The 19,067-nt window shown below is 40.4% G+C and overlaps 1 protein-coding gene across 5 annotated transcripts; it reads left to right on the forward strand.

Annotated features, from left to right (window-relative positions):
- The first annotated feature begins 44 nt into the window (after positions 1-44).
- Positions 45-18,928, forward strand: bub1ba (BUB1 mitotic checkpoint serine/threonine kinase Ba). Of its 5 annotated transcripts, none has more exons than XM_047387299.1 (14): positions 45-153; positions 1,371-1,413; positions 2,338-2,513; positions 2,610-2,698; positions 2,804-2,886; positions 2,967-3,094; positions 3,584-3,742; positions 3,895-4,023; positions 7,867-7,970; positions 8,101-8,253; positions 8,354-8,490; positions 8,573-8,720; positions 8,810-8,925; positions 18,729-18,928. In XM_047387299.1, the coding sequence occupies exons 2-14, from the start codon at positions 1,379-1,381 to the stop codon at positions 18,844-18,846; spliced, it is 1,575 nt and encodes a 524-aa protein (XP_047243255.1). In that variant the 5' UTR covers positions 45-153; positions 1,371-1,378; the 3' UTR covers positions 18,847-18,928. The 5 variants fall into 5 exon arrangements, with proteins under 5 accessions (XP_047243255.1, XP_047243258.1, XP_047243256.1 ...); XM_047387302.1 differs by having other exon boundaries at positions 52-153; positions 1,371-1,522; XM_047387300.1 differs by having other exon boundaries at positions 81-153; positions 1,349-1,413.
- Positions 18,929-19,067: the final 139 nt, after the last annotated feature.

A 19,067-nucleotide genomic window follows, 5' to 3' on the forward strand; every position in this document is an offset into this window, starting at 1 on the left:
CCTCAGTTAAGACTGGATATTTGTCATGCAGTACAGGTTATATCCAGTAGGGGCACCGCAGCACCGAGCGGTTAAGACCAATCAGCTGCGCCACCGGAAGCTCACAAGGAGCTAAGACGGCGGGCTGTTTGAATCTTTTTCATAACATTTCCGGTAAGAAAAAGTTATTCATCGTCGATTTTTAAACAATAAAGGAAGCACAACTGGAGTATTTTCTTTTTTGTTTTACACGTTTATGATTTTCCAAAGGTTCGATTGACGTATTTTCTCCGCGTCTCTGAAACTTTCATCCGAAATTCACTCAAAAACGGACGTGTTTTATGATAAATTTAACTAACGGCAATAAGAAAGACAACATTTCTAACCGCTAAACGTGAATTCTTTATAATACAACATTTAATTCACATTCGGCTAAGAAAGAAAGATAGTTTTAATCATTCAGTCATCCCGTTATTTCGTGGTGAGTTTAACTTTAATGCAGATAAAAACTGAAACCTGACATTGAAACCATCCTTTCTTCTGTTTGCTCAGATTCTTTAGGGACTAAAAAATCGTATTTAACAAGACAGAGATCGATGATTGTCACCTAGAATCAGCTTTAACCCTGGAACAGTGTGGCATACATCTTATTTCATACTTCAGCTCTGAAGAAAGGCTGAGGAACCATGCCTCTCAGACCAAACAGAAACATTTGTCCTAAACCTCGCCATAGATCCTGCAACAGAGGATTTTTGGTTACTTGGTGTCTTTTTCATGCTAGAAAATGTTTCTGTCTTAAGACCTTCTCCGTAGTCCAGGTATATGAAGAATAGATGAGACTGTTCTTCTGGAAGGTTCCTTCAGGTTGCTGTTGACCTTTTGACCCTCCCTGACCACCTTCTGCCTGGTCTTTTCATTTATTTTTGGAGAATTGTGCGATATATAGCACTTTTAAAAAGGATGCTGTGGGTTTATTTCTTTCCTGTCTCCTCCTGGCTGATACTTTTGAACCTCTGTAATTTATGGTTTTAGGTGATTTAATATCAGAAGAATCCTTCTGAACTTTATTAAAGATTCATCAGATAATTGATGGCAAGTGTGACCTTAAAAATAGTTGCTGAACCGGAATCAAGATTATGGGTTTTTTATGGTTTCCCTGGCAGATTTGGGTTTTTTCAGTTGGTTTATACAGAAATTGCCTGGAAATAATTCATTTTAGTCTCTTACTTTTAATTTTGTCATAACAGCAAAATTAAGGTCGGATTTTGATATTGGCCCACATTTTCATATCATTGCATCCCTTCAGAAAATGTCTTATTGATTAACTGTGCTGTTCTGAGAAGAAATGATTGATTATTGCTTTCTGCAGATTGATTCTTTGTTTGATGCAGACACAGCAATGGAGCAGCAGGCAGGACCGTTGCTCTGCTCTCCGTAAGTCAACTCAATAACTTCCTGTTAAAGCAGAGCAGCTAGGAGATAACAAAGTGTTACTGGAAGAAAACCTGCAACTGTCTCCAGCGTCTCTACTCAGTCCTTAAAGGTCTGGACAGTCTGAATTTTGAACCATTTTCACTCTGAAAGGGAAGATAATTGTCTTGTGGAAATATGTTGCTGTTTCCAAACTTAGGTCATCCTCCCGTTATCTAAAAGATGAAAATGTTCATTTCTTTCCATTCATTTGTATGAAGGTGACATCATTTATCTCAGGTTTGCCGCTTCACAACTTTATTTTTTCCCACTTTGAACATTTTGGAGTCTGAGTTACTGGCAGATGTTACACAGATAAATACACATCTGTATACAAATGAAAAAGGTTTTCTTTGTTTCTGGACCCTGTTAGATCTTTTTAAATAAAGTCCGGTTTAGATGCCAAATAGAACATTTGAACTTTTTTCTAACAAAATAAAATATTACCGATCGCCAACTGTGATTTAAAGAATCGGTATTTTATGTGGGATATTCCAGACGAGGTTTAGGCATTTATGGATTTTAAATTACGGCTGATGTAAATTCCTCCAGCTGTCAAATGACTGTGAAACGATTTATGGAGAAGACTGCCAGCTGTTCATTCTCACACCCTTCACAAAAAGGGCAAGGCACAAAACGTACTACCTAAAGATGCTGGCTGTTCACAGAATCCTCTATCCAAGCATAGTTATGGAAAGTTGAGTGGAAGGAAAAAGTGTGTCCTAAAAATGTTAGCTTGTCATTAAGCATAAGGCATATTTTATCAAAGTTAACTTCAACAAATGCTTGAAATGTAACATTCTAAGTGTAATGTGTCTACAAAATATTCAAATAAATGATCTCTTTGATATTTTAATTTATGCACCTGTAAATTCCTATTGGCTGCAGGTCAGCCCATCAGAGCAAGATGCAGGCGACCATAGGGGTGGGGCTTCACTGTGAAGGCGTGGCCAACCAGTGGAGCCCATACTGTAAAGAAGAACTGATGAGTGGAGGAGAAGAGCTGAGCTTCGAGGAGCTGCGGGCAGAAAGATACAACCAGAACAAACAGAAGGAGATAGAAGGTGCGTTCACTGTCAGCTGGGTGTCTCACGATGCCTTCACTGACTTTAGTAAAGAAGAGCTGATGTTTCAGTTTTAGCTTTTGGTTGTTTTATCAGAGAAAATGAGACATCTGGTGGAGCAGAAGGAGCAGCTGAGTCAGGAGCTGGAGAAGAAGAGGCTGTTGCTGCTCAAAAAGTCACAAGAGGTGTGTCCTGATCCAGTAGTGGTTCTGATACTGATGAATGACGGACCATGGACACAGAGTGATCATGTGACCCTCACTGGTGTTCTTATAATTTGTTTTTCTCAGGTCAGTGACTCGAATCCACCTCCTGCTGCTGCTCCCTTTAAAATACTCGACGAGTCTCAGTGCGGTTCCGAAGAGTCCGCTGGGTAACAAACCCGCCACACAGACTTCCGTCTGGACCTGAATCAGACCTCTCAGATCTCATCGTCTCACTCTGCTTCTGCAGGATCTCCGAGCCATCTTCAAACGAGGTGCCGGACGACGTCTTCCTGTGTCCTGGAGAGAAAGGACTCTGCGTGAAGGTCCAGTTACCTCCACGCCCAGGCGAGAGCCGTCAACGCACCCAGCTGACCGGTAACCAGAGTCTGAGCCGGAACGTTTTAGCATTAGCTGGTCTCAATCTTATTTGAATTTTTCTTTTCAGATGACACCTTTTTAGAAGGAAGATTTGTCAGGGAACCTTCCTAAACCTTAACATTTATTTTATTATTTAAATTGTATTTTAAGGTTTTATTCTCGGCTCATGTGAATCTGGGAATGTGAAAAGTGGCAGCAACTCTGATTCAGATCAATTTTTGGTTGTTTAAAAGGGTTTAACTATGACATGCATGCAGGTTTCGTACATGAGATAAAACTTTTTGGAAAACAATAAAATGTGAGATTCTAAAAGGAGTTCAAGATAAAACAATGAAAAACCTGAACAACAAAAATCAAAGTTTATTCAGAGAAATGCTTTTTAAATGAAAGTCAGAAGCACGAAAACTATAGGAAAATACAGAAGGTTCCTCAATTAAATCAGTTTTCCAGTGTCTTTTTGTTTTGGTAATTCCTATCTGATCTCAGGTCAGCCGGGACCGACCTCAGAGGACATCCGGACCGAGCAGGACTCTGATCCCGGAGCGGTGTGCCAGAAAACAGTCTCTAAACCCAAAAAGGAGCTAAGCCCCATACAGGAGACCAGTATGGAAGCTGGATCCCTGACCTCTCTGGGAGAACTGTCAGGTTGGAACTCCAGTCGACTGGACCAGAACCAGGGGCAGATGGATCTTCCCCTGGTTCTGGAGAAAATATGAGATCTTCTTCTTCTGGACTAAAAAAGAAACCTGTGGTTTTTTTATGAGTGTGTTCTACAAAGGTTCTGATTTGTCTTCCAGCTGTAGATCCCTGTGACCTCGAAGTTCATAGACAGCTGTTGAAACTCTGTGACATCACTTCCTCTCAAGACTTGCATTCAGAGCAACGTCCCCTACCTGCTGTTGAGGAGGACAGCCTTCTGGACCTTGGTACAATGCTGAACTTTTTACTCAGTCCTACAGAGCTTAATGTAATACCTGCTGCAACATGTGTCTTTAAGATTATATGTTTAATTTCTGATTTAATTTGTAACAATCACACCTTAGCTAAACCTTAATGTCTCATCCATACTGTGGTGTACCTCAGGGATGAGCTCTTAGTCCCCCTCTGTTCTCCATTTTCATGCTTCAGTTTGGTTGCTTGTTTACCACCATGTAGTACATTGTCATCCTGTACGCAGATGACACCTGGTTGTATATGCCTATAAAATCCACAGATTTTAGCTGCCTCGGTAATCTTGCAGCTCCTGTTTTTGACAATGATTCTGGTGTTGCCCAGAATTTCCTCAGATTATATGGATGGTAAAACAAACATTGTGTTACGTCCACCAAATTATTGAATTTTTATTGGTTCTAGTGTATTAAGTTGTACCAAATGGGCATCTACAAATGAGAAAATATTTGTTTCTAAATTGGTTTGTAATTCTCAAGACAATACGGAAACAAAAAACAACAATTGTCTTTGAAAATGTTAACTTGGAGGTACAAACTTTTACAAACTTGCCTCTTTTGTACAAAACAAACTCTTACGGCTTGGAGCCTTAGAGACAAATGTTTTATCATGACACAAAAGTCATGTTTTCCCCAAACGCCAATTCACTCATGACTCCAGCCCATAAACCTGGCCTGCACAGAGAGGACCCAAAGAGTTTACCCTGGTGAAAGATGATCACAGCAGGCTCAACAAATCTGCCTCAAACTGAGCCTGGAGACCTCATCCTGTGTTCAGCAACATGAAAACATTTATTTAAGTTCTCTCCAAACACCATCACAGGGTGCTGTGAACAGTAGAATCTCAACTTATTCTATAAATAGTCATATTCCAGCATAAATGCAGGGGTTGGACAATGAAACTGAAACACCTGGTTTTAGACCACAATCATTTATTAGTATGGTGTAGGGCCTCCTTTTGCGGCCAATACAGCATCAATTCATCTTGGGAATGACATATACAAGTCCTGCACAGTGGTCAGAGGGATTTTAAGCCATTCTTCTTGCAGGATAGTGGCCAGGTCACTACGTGATACTGGTGGAGGAAAACGTTTCCTGACTCGCTCCTCCAAAACACCCCAAAGTGGCTCAATAATATTTAGATCTGGTGACTGTGCAGGCCATGGGAGATGTTCAACTTCACTTTCATGTTCATCAAACCAATCTTTCACCAGTCTTGCTGTGTGTATTGGTGCATTGTCATCCTGATACACGGCACCGCCTTCAGGATACAGTGTTTGAACCATTGGATGCACATGGTCCTCAAGAATGGTTCTGTAGTCCTTGGCAGTGACGCGCCCATCTAGCACAAGTATTGGGCCAAGGGAATGCCATGATATGGCAGCCCAAACCATCACTGATCCACCCCCATGCTTCACTCTGGGCATCCAACAGTCTGGGTGGTACGCTTCTTTGGGGCTTCTCCACACCGTAACTCTCCTGGATGTGGGGAAAACAGTAAAGGTGGACTCATCAGAGAACAATACATGTTTCACATTGTCCACAGCCCAAGATTTGTGCTCCTTGCACCATTGAAACCAACGTTTGACATTGGCATGAGTGACCAAAGGTTTGGCTATAGCAGCCCGGCCGTGTATATTGACCCTGTGGAGATCCTGATGGACAGTTCTGGTGGAAACAGGAGAGTTGAGGTGCACATTTAATTCTGCCGTGATTTGGGCAGCCGTGGTTTTATGTTTTTTGGATACAATCCGGGTTAGCACCCGAACATCCCTTTCAGACAGCTTCCTCTTGCGTCCACAGTTAATCCTGTTGGATGTGGTTCGTCCTTCTTGGTGGTATGCTGACATTACCCTGGATACCGTGGCTCTTGATACATCACAAAGACTTGCTGTCTTGGTCACAGATGCGCCAGCAAGACGTGCACCAACAATTTGTCCTCTTTTGAACTCTGGTATGTCACCCATAATGTTGTGTGCATTTCAATATTTTGAGCAAAACTGTGCTCTTACCCTGATAATTGAACCTTCACACTCTGCTCTTACTGGTGCAATGTGCAATCAATGAAGACTGGCTACCAGGCTGGTCCAATTTAGCCATGAAACCTCCCACACTAAAATGACAGGTGTTTCAGTTTCATTGTCCAACCCCTGTATATAGATATGATGTGAGATACAAGGTAACCTGCTGCTGATTGGCTGTGTTTGAGCCATGTGACATCAATAACTCACAGACAACACCAAAGAATCAGGAATACAGAAAACAGGAGAGGGAAAGGGGTGGCCACCATTATCCAGATGTTATCTTATCATGAGGGTTGTCCTCTCTACTCACTGCTTAGAATGTGTGACATGAACTTTGACATCATCTTGAAAAGGACCCCATATTTTGTGATAATTGTGTGCTCAACCTTTAAGGGAACGCCTAATTTTATCCAAGTTTGAGAAAACTGAGCGTATCTTTGACCCAGTGTGAGAATGTCGGAGGTATGTGGTCTTCCATTTTACAAGAATCAGTCGCCCCACAAGCAGTATAAGAAACACAATCCTAGAGATCTCTGGCCTAGACCGACTCAGGTGGAATACCAAACCGTCCGATTAAGGGACAAGGAGGTATCGGCTGGCCCAGAAAACCTGACAATGTCATAGATAGACGCCCAATAGCCAGGACCAGAACATTTAGTGGTGTCATGGTGGACTTCCTGTACATCTGTCACATAATGGGAACATCTCTGGAAACCATGTCAGTTTAGTCCAGTGGAACCGACGTAGATTCTTTGGAAGGCCGCGTCTTGCACAAATTGAAGAGTTCTGTTCCCGGCTCAAAGCGGCCTCCCAGATTTCCTCAGAAATAAGTTCGCCAAGCTCCTCATCCCGTTGGGATTTTATATTGTCAACTGATGCAGAAGGGAGGGACACTTTAGCGCTTTGTAGCTGATAGCTATGAACCCCTTAAATGACGAAGGCTGACCAAGTAAGTGCTCATAGTGGGAGGATGCAGGCAGATTGGGAAAAACAGGAGAAATATTCCTAAATTTGGAGGGAATGTAAGAAGTGTGATCTAGAAATATTAAAGTTCTCACACAGATTCTGTAAATAACGAACATCCCTTTATGACATAAATGTCTGCATTTTCCCAAACGAGGCTTTATCCGACACAGATGGTGGAAAATTGTGTTTAGAATAAACCGGTGAAGTAAATAAGAGCGTTTGCCCCTAAACTGTTTCCTTATTTAGCTCCATATTTCCAGCTTACTTTACTTTCAGCTTTACTCTGCTTTCCTGAGGCAACTCAAGAAGTCCAACCTGCTGGTCATCTTCTCCACCGTCATCATTAAATCTGTCCTGTCTTCATCCATCTCAGTCTGGTTTGGTTCATCCACCAAACAGGACCGGTCCAGACTGCAACGACCAATCAGGTCTGCAGAGAGAATCATCAGGGCTGACCTTCCCTCCATCCAGGACTTATACAGGTCAAGGGTCAGGAAAAGAGCTGCTAAAATCTCTGCAGACCCCACACACCCTGCACATAAACTGTTTAGGCTTTGACCTTCAGGTGGCGCTACAGAGCGCTGTCTGTTAAAACCAGCCTTCACAGAGTTTCTTCCCCCAGGATGTTTCAATGATGGACTCTTGACAGTCAGAATCTTGGACTGATCTCACATTATGTTCTTTTGTAAACTCAATTGTGTTTATATGTACATTTAAAAGATATTCTTTATTATTGAGAGCAAAGTGGACCGTAGTCAAATTTCTTGTTTGTTTGAACAAACTTGCTAATAAAGCTGATTCTGATTCTTTGCTGTTTTACGTTGTCCACTAGGGGGCGACATATTCTTCATTCACACCAGATATTTGGACAGAGGCAGCTTCTCCATCTTCAAAGGGTTTAAAGCAACTGCAGAGAATGAGTGTTTCTACATGAAGGTGAATCTCATTCAAACACTGTGAATGGACCTGGACTTGGACCTGAACCTGACTGACTGACCTCAGCAGGTCCAGTTACCATCTGTCTGTTGGTTACCAACTGGTGGTTTCCTGTGCTCTGCTGCTGCAGGTGGACAGCTGCTCCGTCCCCTGGGATTTTCACCTGTTTAACCGTCTTAAGAAGGACTCACCATCTGCTGACAGAATTCCTCAGATCAGCTGTTTCCTGTTTGTGGACGGCTGCATCACTATCTACACCCCGCCTGCAGACCACCTGTTCACAGTGAGTCCCTCCATCCTCCTTCTAACTCTGCCGTGTGAAGAAAATGAACATTTAAATAGGAAAATGAAATTTGAAATAATTTGTTTTGTCTTCATCTCAGGATCTGGCAGATTCTAACCCGGATGAGTTATGTGTAGGTATTAAAGCCATCAGCTTGTTGCAGCTGGTGTTGCAGCTTCACTCCTGCAGCCTGCTACATGCAGGGCTGCAGCCCAGCATTCTCGCCTCCTGTCACAGGTCAGTCAGCAGGAGGGCGGCAAGGAAAGGGGGGTGAATATGCTCTGATTCTCAAAGTTTTACTGCTCTGTCGTCCCTGCAGAGGTTTGCAGGACTGGCTCTTCCCAGTGGACTGGTCATCCTCGCTGGATCTGGTTCTTCAGAAAGACCTTACATCAGTCCAGCAGCTCCTGTCAGCTCAGACCTACATCAGTCTGGGTCTACTGCAGCCCACTGACCCACCATACACGGTTAACACCTTTTTATAGCCAGGAACAAAATTAAGTCTTTCTGCTCAGGATTGGTCGATTTCAACCTCTTCTCTTCTGGTGCCTGTCAGGTGGACCTGGTGGGGGTGGCTGAAACTGTCTACTTCCTCCTGACCAATGACAAGATGATCCCAGTGAAAGACGGACGTGGCTGGACAGTAGAGCAGTACAGTGGTGATGGACCTTGGTACTTACAGATACTTTTTCATGTATATATTGGTTATCACACCTGGTGAAGTAAGTCCTGCTAGCTTGATAAAGAAATTACCTTGTCTGATAGACTGGGTTAATTACAGGTGATAAAATTTAGTATCACTGGGAAATTGAGTTTAGTTCAGACAGAACTTTATGTTTAGCTCACAAGATATGTGGGTGTTGTGCACAATGACTCGGGTCTTATCCCTGGAGAAAGAGCTCTGCAAGTAAACTGGGTTTATTTCAGAGCTATCTGGGTTTATCTACTGGAGTAAACTGGGTTTATCTACTGGAGTAAGCTGGGTTTATCTACTGGAGTAAACTGGGTTTATCTACTGGAGTAAGCTGGGTTTATCTACTGGAGTAAGCTGGGTTTATCTACTGGAGTAAGCTGGGTTTATCTACTGGAGTAAACTGGGTTTATCTACTGGAGTAAACTGGGTTTATCTACTGGAGTAAGCTGGGTTTATTTCAGAGTTAACCGGGTTTATTTACTGGAGTAAGCTGGGTTTATTTCAAGAGTTATCTGGGTTTATCTACTGGAGTAAGCTGGGTTTATCTACTGGAGTAAACTGGGTTTATCTACTGGAGTAAGCTGGGTTTATCTACTGGAGTAAGCTGGGTTTATCTACTGGAGTAAACTGGGTTTATTTACTGGAGTAAGCTGGGTTTATCTACTGGAGTAAGCTGGGTTTATCTACTGGAGTAAGCTGGGTTTATCTACTGGAGTAAACTGGGTTTATCTACTGGAGTAAACTGGGTTTATCTACTGGAGTAAGCTGGGTTTATTTCAGAGTTAACCGGGTTTATTTACTGGAGTAAGCTGGGTTTATTTCAAGAGTTATCTGGGTTTATCTACTGGAGTAAGCTGGGTTTATCTACTGGAGTAAACTGGGTTTATCTACTGGAGTAAGCTGGGTTTATCTACTGGAGTAAGCTGGGTTTATCTACTGGAGTAAGCTGGGTGTATTTCAGAGTTAACCGGGTTTATTTACTTGAGTAAACTGAGTTTATCTACTGGAGTAAGCTGGGTTTATTTCAGAGTTAACCGGGTTTATTTACTTGAGTAAACTGGGTTTATTTCAAGAGTTATCTGAGTTTATCTACTGGAGTAAGCTGGGTTTATCTACTGGAGTAAACTGGGTTTATCTACTGGAGTAAACTGGGTTTATCTACTGGAGTAAGCTGGGTTTATTTCAAGAGTTATCTGGGTTTATCTACTGGAGTAAGCTGGGTTTATCTACTGGAGTAAGCTGGGTGTATTTCAGAGTTAACCGGGTTTATTTACTTGAGTAAACTGAGTTTATCTACTGGAGTAAGCTGGGTTTATTTCAGAGTTATCTGGGTTTATCTACTGGAGTAAGCTGGGTTTATTTCAGAGTTAACCGGGTTTATTTACTTGAGTAAACTGGGTTTATTTCAAGAGTTATCTGAGTTTATCTACTGGAGTAAACTGGGTTTATCTACTGGAGTAAACTGGGTTTATCTACTGGAGTAAGCTGGGTTTATCTACTGGAGTAAGCTGGGTGTATTTCAGAGTTAACCGGGTTTATTTACTTGAGTAAACTGGGTTTATCTACTGGAGTAAGCTGGGTTTATTTTAGAGTTATCTGGGTTTATCTACTGGAGTAAATTGGGTTTATCTACTGGAGTAAATGGGTTTATCTACTAGAGTAATCTGGGTTTTATCTACTGGAGTAACTGGGTTTATCTACTGGAGTAAATGGGTTTATCTACTAGAGTAATCTGGGTTTTATCTACTGGAGTAAGCTGGGTTTATCTACTGGAGTAAGCTGGGTTTATCTACTAGAGTAATCTGGGTTTTATCTACTGGAGTAAGCTGGGTTTATCTACTGGAGTAAGCTGGGTTTATCTACTGGAGTAAATTGGTTTATCTACTGGAGTAAGCTGGGTTTATCTACTGGAGTAAACTGGGTTTATCTACTGGAGTAACTGGGTTTATCTACTGGATTAAGCTGGGTTTATCTACTGGAGTAAATTGGTCTTCTATACTGGAGTAAGCTGGGTTTATCTACTGGAGTAAGCTGGGTTTATCTACTGGAGTAAGCTGGGTTCATCTACTGGAGTAAATTGGTTTATCTACTGGAGTAAGCTGGGTTTATCTACTGGAGTTATCTGGGTTTATCTACTGGAGTAAGCTGGGTTTATCTACTGGAGTAAGCTGGGTGTATTTCAGAGTTAACCGGGTTTATTTACTTGAGTAAACTGAGTTTATCTACTGGAGTAAGCTGGGTTTATTTCAGAGTTAACCGGGTTTATTTACTTGAGTAAACTGGGTTTATTTCAAGAGTTATCTGAGTTTATCTACTGGAGTAAGCTGGGTTTATCTACTGGAGTAAACTGGGTTTATCTACTGGAGTAAACTGGGTTTATCTACTGGAGTAAGCTGGGTTTATTTCAAGAGTTATCTGGGTTTATCTACTGGAGTAAGCTGGGTTTATCTACTGGAGTAAGCTGGGTGTATTTCAGAGTTAACCGGGTTTATTTACTTGAGTAAACTGAGTTTATCTACTGGAGTAAGCTGGGTTTATTTCAGAGTTATCTGGGTTTATCTACTGGAGTAAGCTGGGTGTATTTCAGAGTTAACCGGGTTTATTTACTTGAGTAAAGTGGGTTTATTTCAAGAGTTATCTGAGTTTATCTACTGGAGTAAACTGGGTTTATCTACTGGAGTAAACTGGGTTTATCTACTGGAGTAAGCTGGGTTTATCTACTGGAGTAAGCTGGGTGTATTTCAGAGTTAACCGGGTTTATTTACTTGAGTAAACTGGGTTTATCTACTGGAGTAAGCTGGGTTTATTTTAGAGTTATCTGGGTTTATCTACTGGAGTAAATTGGGTTTATCTACTGGAGTAAATGGGTTTATCTACTAGAGTAATCTGGGTTTTATCTACTGGAGTAACTGGGTTTATCTACTGGAGTAAATGGGTTTATCTACTAGAGTAATCTGGGTTTTATCTACTGGAGTAAGCTGGGTTTATCTACTGGAGTAAGCTGGGTTTATCTACTAGAGTAATCTGGGTTTTATCTACTGGAGTAAGCTGGGTTTATCTACTGGAGTAAGCTGGGTTTATCTACTGGAGTAAATTGGTTTATCTACTGGAGTAAGCTGGGTTTATCTACTGGAGTAAACTGGGTTTATCTACTGGAGTAACTGGGTTTATCTACTGGATTAAGCTGGGTTTATCTACTGGAGTAAATTGGTCTTCTATACTGGAGTAAGCTGGGTTTATCTACTGGAGTAAGCTGGGTTTATCTACTGGAGTAAGCTGGGTTTATCTACTGGAGTAAATTGGTTTATCTACTGGAGTAAGCTGGGTTTATCTACTGGAGTTATCTGGGTTTATCTACTGGAGTAAACTGGGTTTATCTACTGGAGTAAGCTGGGTTTATCTACTGGAGTAAGCTGGGTGTATTTCAGAGTTAACCGGGTTTATTTACTTGAGTAAACTGGGTTTATTTCAAGAGTTATCTGAGTTTATCTACTGGAGTAAGCTGGGTTTATCTACTGGAGTAAACTGGGTTTATCTACTGGAGTAAACTGGGTTTATCTACTGGAGTAAGCTGGGTTTATCTACTGGAGTAAGCTGGGTGTATTTCAGAGTTAACCGGGTTTATTTACTTGAGTAAACTGAGTTTATCTACTGGAGTAAGCTGGGTTTATTTTAGAGTTATCTGGGTTTATCTACTGGAGTAAATTGGGTTTATCTACTGGAGTAAATGGGTTTATCTACTAGAGTAATCTGGGTTTTATCTACTGGAGTAACTGGGTTTATCTACTGGAGTAAGCTGGGTTTATCTACTAGAGTAATCTGGGTTTTATCTACTGGAGTAAGCTGGGTTTTATCTACTGGAGTAAGCTGGGTTTATCTACTGGAGTAAGCTGGGTTTATCTACTGGAGTAAGCTGGGTTTATCTACTGGAGTATATTGGTTTATCTACTGGAGTAAGCTGGGTTTATCTACTAGAGTAAACTGGGTTTTATCTACTGGAGTAAGCTGGGTTTATCTACTGGAGTAAGCTGGGTTTATCTACTGGAGTAAGCTGGGTTTATCTACTGGAGTATATTGGTTTATCTACTGGAGTAAGCTGGGTTTATCTACTAGAGTAAACTGGGTTTATCTACTGGAGTAACTGGGTTTATCTACTGGATTAAGCTGGGTTTATCTACTGGAGTAAATTGGTCTTCTATACTGGAGTAAGCTGGGTTTATCTACTGGAGTAAGCTGGGTTTATCTACTGGAGTAAATTGGTTTATCTACTGGAGTAAGCTGGGTTTATCTACTGGAGTTATCTGGGTTTATCTACTGGAGTAACTGGGTTTATCTACTGGATTAAGCTGGGTTTATCTACTGGAGTAAATTGGTCTTCTATACTGGAGTAAGCTGGGTTTATCTACTGGAGTAAACTGGTTTATCTACTGGAGTAAGCTGGGTTTGTCTACTGGAGTAATCTGGGTTTATCTACTGCAGTAAACTGGGTTTATCTACTGAAGTAATCTGGGTTTATCTACTGGAGTAAGCTGGGTTTATCTACTGGAGTAAATTGGTCTTCTATACTGGAGTAATCTGGGTTTATCTACTGGAGTAACTGGGTTTATCTACTGGATTAAGCTGGGTTTATCTACTGGAGTAAATTGGTCTTCTATACTGGAGTAAGCTGGGTTTATCTACTGGAGTAAACTGGTTTATCTACTGCAGTAAGCTGGGTTTATCTACTGAAGTAATCTGGGTTTATCTACTGAAGTAATCTGGGTTTATCTACTGGAGTAATCTGGGTTTATCTACTGGAGTAATCTGAGTTTATCTACTGGAGTAACTGGGTTTATCTACTGGATTAAGCTGGGTTTATCTACTGGAGTAAATTGGTTTATCTACTGGAGTAAGCTGGGTTTATCTACTTGAGTAAATTGGTTTATCTACTGGAGTAAGCTGGGTTTATCTACTGGAGTAAACTGGGTTTATCTACTGGAGTAAACTGAGTTTATTTCAAGAGTTATCTGGGTTTATCTACTGGAGTAACTGGGTTTATCTACTGGATTAAGCTGGGTTTATCTACTGGAGTAAATTGGTTTATCTACTGGAGTAAATTGGTTTATCTACTGGAGTAAGCTGGGTTTATTTCAAGAGTTATCTGGGTTTATCTACTGGAGTAAGCTGGGTTTATCTACTGGAGTAAGCTGGGTGTATTTCAGAGTTAACCGGGTTTATTTACTTGAGTAAACTGAGTTTATCTACTGGAGTAAGCTGGGTTTATTTCAGAGTTAACCGGTTTTATTTACTTGAGTAAACTGGGTTTATTTCAAGAGTTATCTGAGTTTATCTACTGGAGTAAGCTGGGTTTATCTACTGGAGTAAACTGGGTTTATCTACTGGAGTAAACTGGGTTTATCTACTGGAGTAAGCTGGGTTTATTTCAAGAGTTATCTGGGTTTATCTACTGGAGTAAGCTGGGTTTATCTACTGGAGTAAGCTGGGTTTATTTCAGAGTTATCTGGGTTTATCTACTGGAGTAAGCTGGGTTTATTTCAGAGTTAACCGGGTTTATTTACTTGAGTAAACTGGGTTTATTTCAAGAGTTATCTGAGTTTATCTACTGGAGTAAACTGGGTTTATCTACTGGAGTAAACTGGGTTTATCTACTGGAGTAAGCTGGGTGTATTTCAGAGTTAACCGGGTTTATTTACTTGAGTAAACTGGGTTTATTTCAAGAGTTATCTGAGTTTATCTACTGGAGTAAGCTGGGTTTATCTACTGGAGTAAACTGGGTTTATCTACTGGAGTAAACTGGGTTTATCTACTGGAGTAAGCTGGGTTTATCTACTGGAGTAAGCTGGGTGTATTTCAGAGTTAACCGGGTTTATTTACTTGAGTAAACTGAGTTTATCTACTGGAGTAAGCTGGGTTTATTTTAGAGTTATCTGGGTTTATCTACTGGAGTAAATTGGGTTTATCTACTGGAGTAAATGGGTTTATCTACTAGAGTAATCTGGGTTTTATCTACTGGAGTAACTGGGTTTATCTACTGGAGTAAATGGGTTTATCTACTAGAGTAATCTGGGTTTTATCTACTGGAGTAAGCTGGGTTTATCTACTGGAGTAAGCTGGGTTTATCTACTGGAGGAAATTGGTTTATCTACTGGAGTAAGCTGGGTTTATCTACTGGAGTAAACTGGGTTTATCTACTGGAGTAAACTGAGTTTATTTCAAGAGTTATCTGGGTTTATCTACTGGAGTAACTGGGTTTATCTACTGGATTAAGCTGGGTTTATCTACTGGAGTAAATTGGTCTTCTATACTGGAGTAAGCTGGGTTTATCTACTGGAGTAAACTGGTTTATCTACTGGAGTAAGCTGGGTTTGTCTACTGGAGTAAACTGGGTTTATCTACTGCAGTAAACTGGGTTTATCTACTGAAGTAATCTGGGTTTATCTACTGGAGTAAGCTGGGTTTATCTACTGGAGTAAATTGGTCTTCTATACTGGAGTAATCTGGGTTTATCTACTGGAGTAACTGGGTTTATCTACTGGATTAAGCTGGGTTTATCTACTGGAGTAAATTGGTCTTCTATACTGGAGTAAGCTGGGTTTATCTACTGGAGTAAACTGGTTTATCTACTGCAGTAAGCTGGGTTTATCTACTGAAGTAATCTGGGTTTATCTACTGAAGTAATCTGGGTTTATCTACTGGAGTAATCTGGGTTTATCTACTGGAGTAATCTGGGTTTATCTACTGGAGTAACTGGGTTTATCTACTGGATTAAGCTGGGTTTATCTACTGGAGTAAATTGGTTTATCTACTGGAGTAAGCTGGGTTTATCTACTTGAGTAAATTGGTTTATCTACTGGAGTAAGCTGGGTTTATCTACTGGAGTAAATTGGTTTATCTACTGGAGTAAGCTGGGTTTATCTACTGGAGTAAACTGGGTTTATCTACTGGAGTAAACTGAGTTTATTTCAAGAGTTATCTGGGTTTATCTACTGGAGTAACTGGGTTTATCTACTGGAGTAAATTGGTCTTCTATACTGGAGTAAGCTGGGTTTATCTACTGGAGTAAACTGGTTTATCTACTGGAGTAAGCTGGGTTTGTCTACTGGAGTAAACTGGGTTTATCTACTGCAGTAAACTGGGTTTATCTACTGAAGTAATCTGGGTTTATCTACTGGAGTAAGCTGGGTTTATCTACTGCAGTAAACTGGGTTTATCTACTGAAGTAATCTGGGTTTATCTACTGGAGTAAGCTGGGTTTATCTACTGGAGTAAATTGGTCTTCTATACTGGAGTAATCTGGGTTTATCTACTGGAGTAACTGGGTTTATCTACTGGATTAAGCTGGGTTTATCTACTGGAGTAAATTGGTCTTCTATACTGGAGTAAGCTGGGTTTATCTACTGGAGTAAACTGGTTTATCTACTGCAGTAAGCTGGGTTTATCTACTGAAGTAATCTGGGTTTATCTACTGAAGTAATCTGGGTTTATCTACTGGAGTAATCTGGGTTTATCTACTGGAGTAATCTGGGTTTATCTACTGGAGTAACTGGGTTTATCTACTGGATTAAGCTGGGTTTATCTACTGGAGTAAATTGGTTTATCTACTGGAGTAAGCTGGGTTTATCTACTTGAGTAAATTGGTTTATCTACTGGAGTAAGCTGGGTTTATCTACTGGAGTAAACTGGGTTTATCTACTGGAGTAATCTGGGTTTATCTACTGGAGTAAACTGAGTTTATTTCAAGAGTTATCTGGGTTTATCTACTGGAGTAACTGGGTTTATCTACTGGATTAAGCTGGGTTTATCTACTGGAGTAAAATGGTTTATCTACTGGAGTAAATTGGTTTATCTACTGGAGTAAACTGGGTTTATCTACTGGAGTAAACTGGGTTTATCTACTGGAGTAAACTGGGTTTATCTACTGGAGTAAGCTGGGTTTATCTACTGGAGTAAGCTGGGTGTATTTCAGAGTTAACCGGGTTTATTTACTTGAGTAAACTGAGTTTATCTACTGGAGTAAGCTGGGTTTATTTTAGAGTTATCTGGGTTTATCTACTGGAGTAAATTGGGTTTATCTACTGGAGTAAATGGGTTTATCTACTAGAGTAATCTGGGTTTTATCTACTGGAGTAACTGGGTTTATCTACTGGAGTAAATGGGTTTATCTACTAGAGTAATCTGGGTTTTATCTACTGGAGTAAGCTGGGTTTATCTACTGGAGTAAGCTGGGTTTATCTACTGGAGGAAATTGGTTTATCTACTGGAGTAAGCTGGGTTTATCTACTGGAGTAAACTGGGTTTATCTACTGGAGTAAACTGAGTTTATTTCAAGAGTTATCTGGGTTTATCTACTGGAGTAACTGGGTTTATCTACTGGATTAAGCTGGGTTTATCTACTGGAGTAAATTGGTCTTCTATACTGGAGTAAGCTGGGTTTATCTACTGGAGTAAACTGGTTTATCTACTGGAGTAAGCTGGGTTTGTCTACTGGAGTAAACTGGGTTTATCTACTGCAGTAAACTGGGTTTATCTACTGGAGTAAACTGGGTTTATCTACTGGAGTAAACTGGGTTTATCTACTGGAGTAAGCTGGGTTTATCTACTGGAGTAAACTGAGTTTATCTACTGGAGTAACCTGGGTTTATCTACTGGAGTAAACTGAGTTTATCTACTAGAGTAAACTGGGTTTATCTACTGGAGTAATCTGGGTTTATCTACTGGAGTAATCTGGGTTTATCTACTGCAGTAAGCTGGGTTTATCTACTGAAGTAATCTGGGTTTATCTACTGGAGTAATCTGGGTTTATCTACTGGAGTAATCTGGGTTTATCTACTGGAGTAATCTGGGTTTATCTACTGGAGTAATCTGGGTTTATCTACTGGAGTAACTGGGTTTATCTACTGGATTAAGCTGGGTTTATCTACTGGAGTAACTGGGTTTATCTACTGGAGTAAATTGGTTTATCTACTGGAGTAAGCTGGGTTTATCTACTGGAGTAACTGGGTTTATCTACTGGAGTAAACTGAGTTTATCTACTGGAGTAACCTGGGTTTATCTACTGGAGTAAACTGAGTTTATCTACTAGAGTAAACTGGGTTTATCTACTGGAGTAAGCTGGGTTTATCTACTGGAGTAAACTGAGTTTATCTACTGGAGTAAATGGGTTTATCTACTGGAGTAAGCTGGGTGTATTTCAGAGTTAACCGGGTTTATTTACTTGAGTAAACTGAGTTTATCTACTGGAGTAAACTGGGTTTATTTCAGAGTTATCTGGGTTTTATCTACTGGAGTAACTGGGTTTATCTACTGGAGTAAATTGGGTTTATCTACTGGAGTAAGCTGGGTTTATCTACTGGAGTAAACTGGGTTTATCTACTGGAGTAAACTGGGTTTATCTACTGGAGTAAACTGAGTTTATTTCAAGAGTTATTTGGGTTTATCTACTGGAGTAACTGGGCTTATCTACTGGATTAAGCTGGGTTTATCTACTGGAGTAAATTGGTTTATCTACTGGAGTAAGCTGGGTTTATCTACTGGAGTAAATTGGTTTATCTACTGGAGTAAACTGGGTTTATCTACTGGAGTAAACTGGGTTTATCTACTGGAGTAACTGGGTTTATCTACTGGAGTAAACTGAGTTTATCTACTGGATTAAACTGGGTGTATTTCAGAGTTACCTGGGTTTATCACACTTTGTAACTGAAGTTTAAATGATTGTTAATGCCCCTTTGTTTATTGCTAACTAAAGGTTAAAGTGGGATTGAAACTCTTTCTGGCATTGCAGCGACATCTTCACCAGGACGTGGCGAAGATTTTTCCGTTCGTTGCTGAACGCCGGCATTGGCTCATCAACGTCTGTCCTGTCGGAGCTGAAGGATGAACTTTCTTCACTTTATCTCTGAAACATCAGGGTTACATGTTGTCTGTGTCTTAATTTTTTATTTTTTTGGTAACTAAATAAAATAAAAACACTATTTGCTGTAATTCTGTCTGATTTATTCATTATATCCACATCAAACTGATGAGCTGTTTGTAGTTCTAATGTGGAACCAGCAGAGGGCGATCTAGTGTGTCTTTCATAAAGAGCAATCTTAAAATTAAAAAATGTTTAGACACCACAGGT

This window comes from Girardinichthys multiradiatus, chromosome 15 (assembly GCF_021462225.1).
Source record: "Girardinichthys multiradiatus isolate DD_20200921_A chromosome 15, DD_fGirMul_XY1, whole genome shotgun sequence".
NCBI classification, from domain to species: Eukaryota; Metazoa; Chordata; class Actinopteri; order Cyprinodontiformes; family Goodeidae; genus Girardinichthys; species Girardinichthys multiradiatus.

What these genes read in the sequence shown, in the direction of transcription:
- bub1ba (XM_047387299.1), top strand. Translation starts at nt 1,379, where the DNA reads ATGGAGCAGCAGGCAGGACCGTTGCTCTGCTCTCC. An exon ending in GGACCGTTGCTCTGCTCTCC is followed by an intron (nt 1,414 to 2,337) that starts GTAAGTCAACTC and finishes TATTGGCTGCAG; the next exon opens with GTCAGCCCATCAGAGCAAGA. An exon ending in GGTTCCGAAGAGTCCGCTGG is followed by an intron (nt 2,887 to 2,966) that starts GTAACAAACCCG and finishes CTGCTTCTGCAG; the next exon opens with GATCTCCGAGCCATCTTCAA.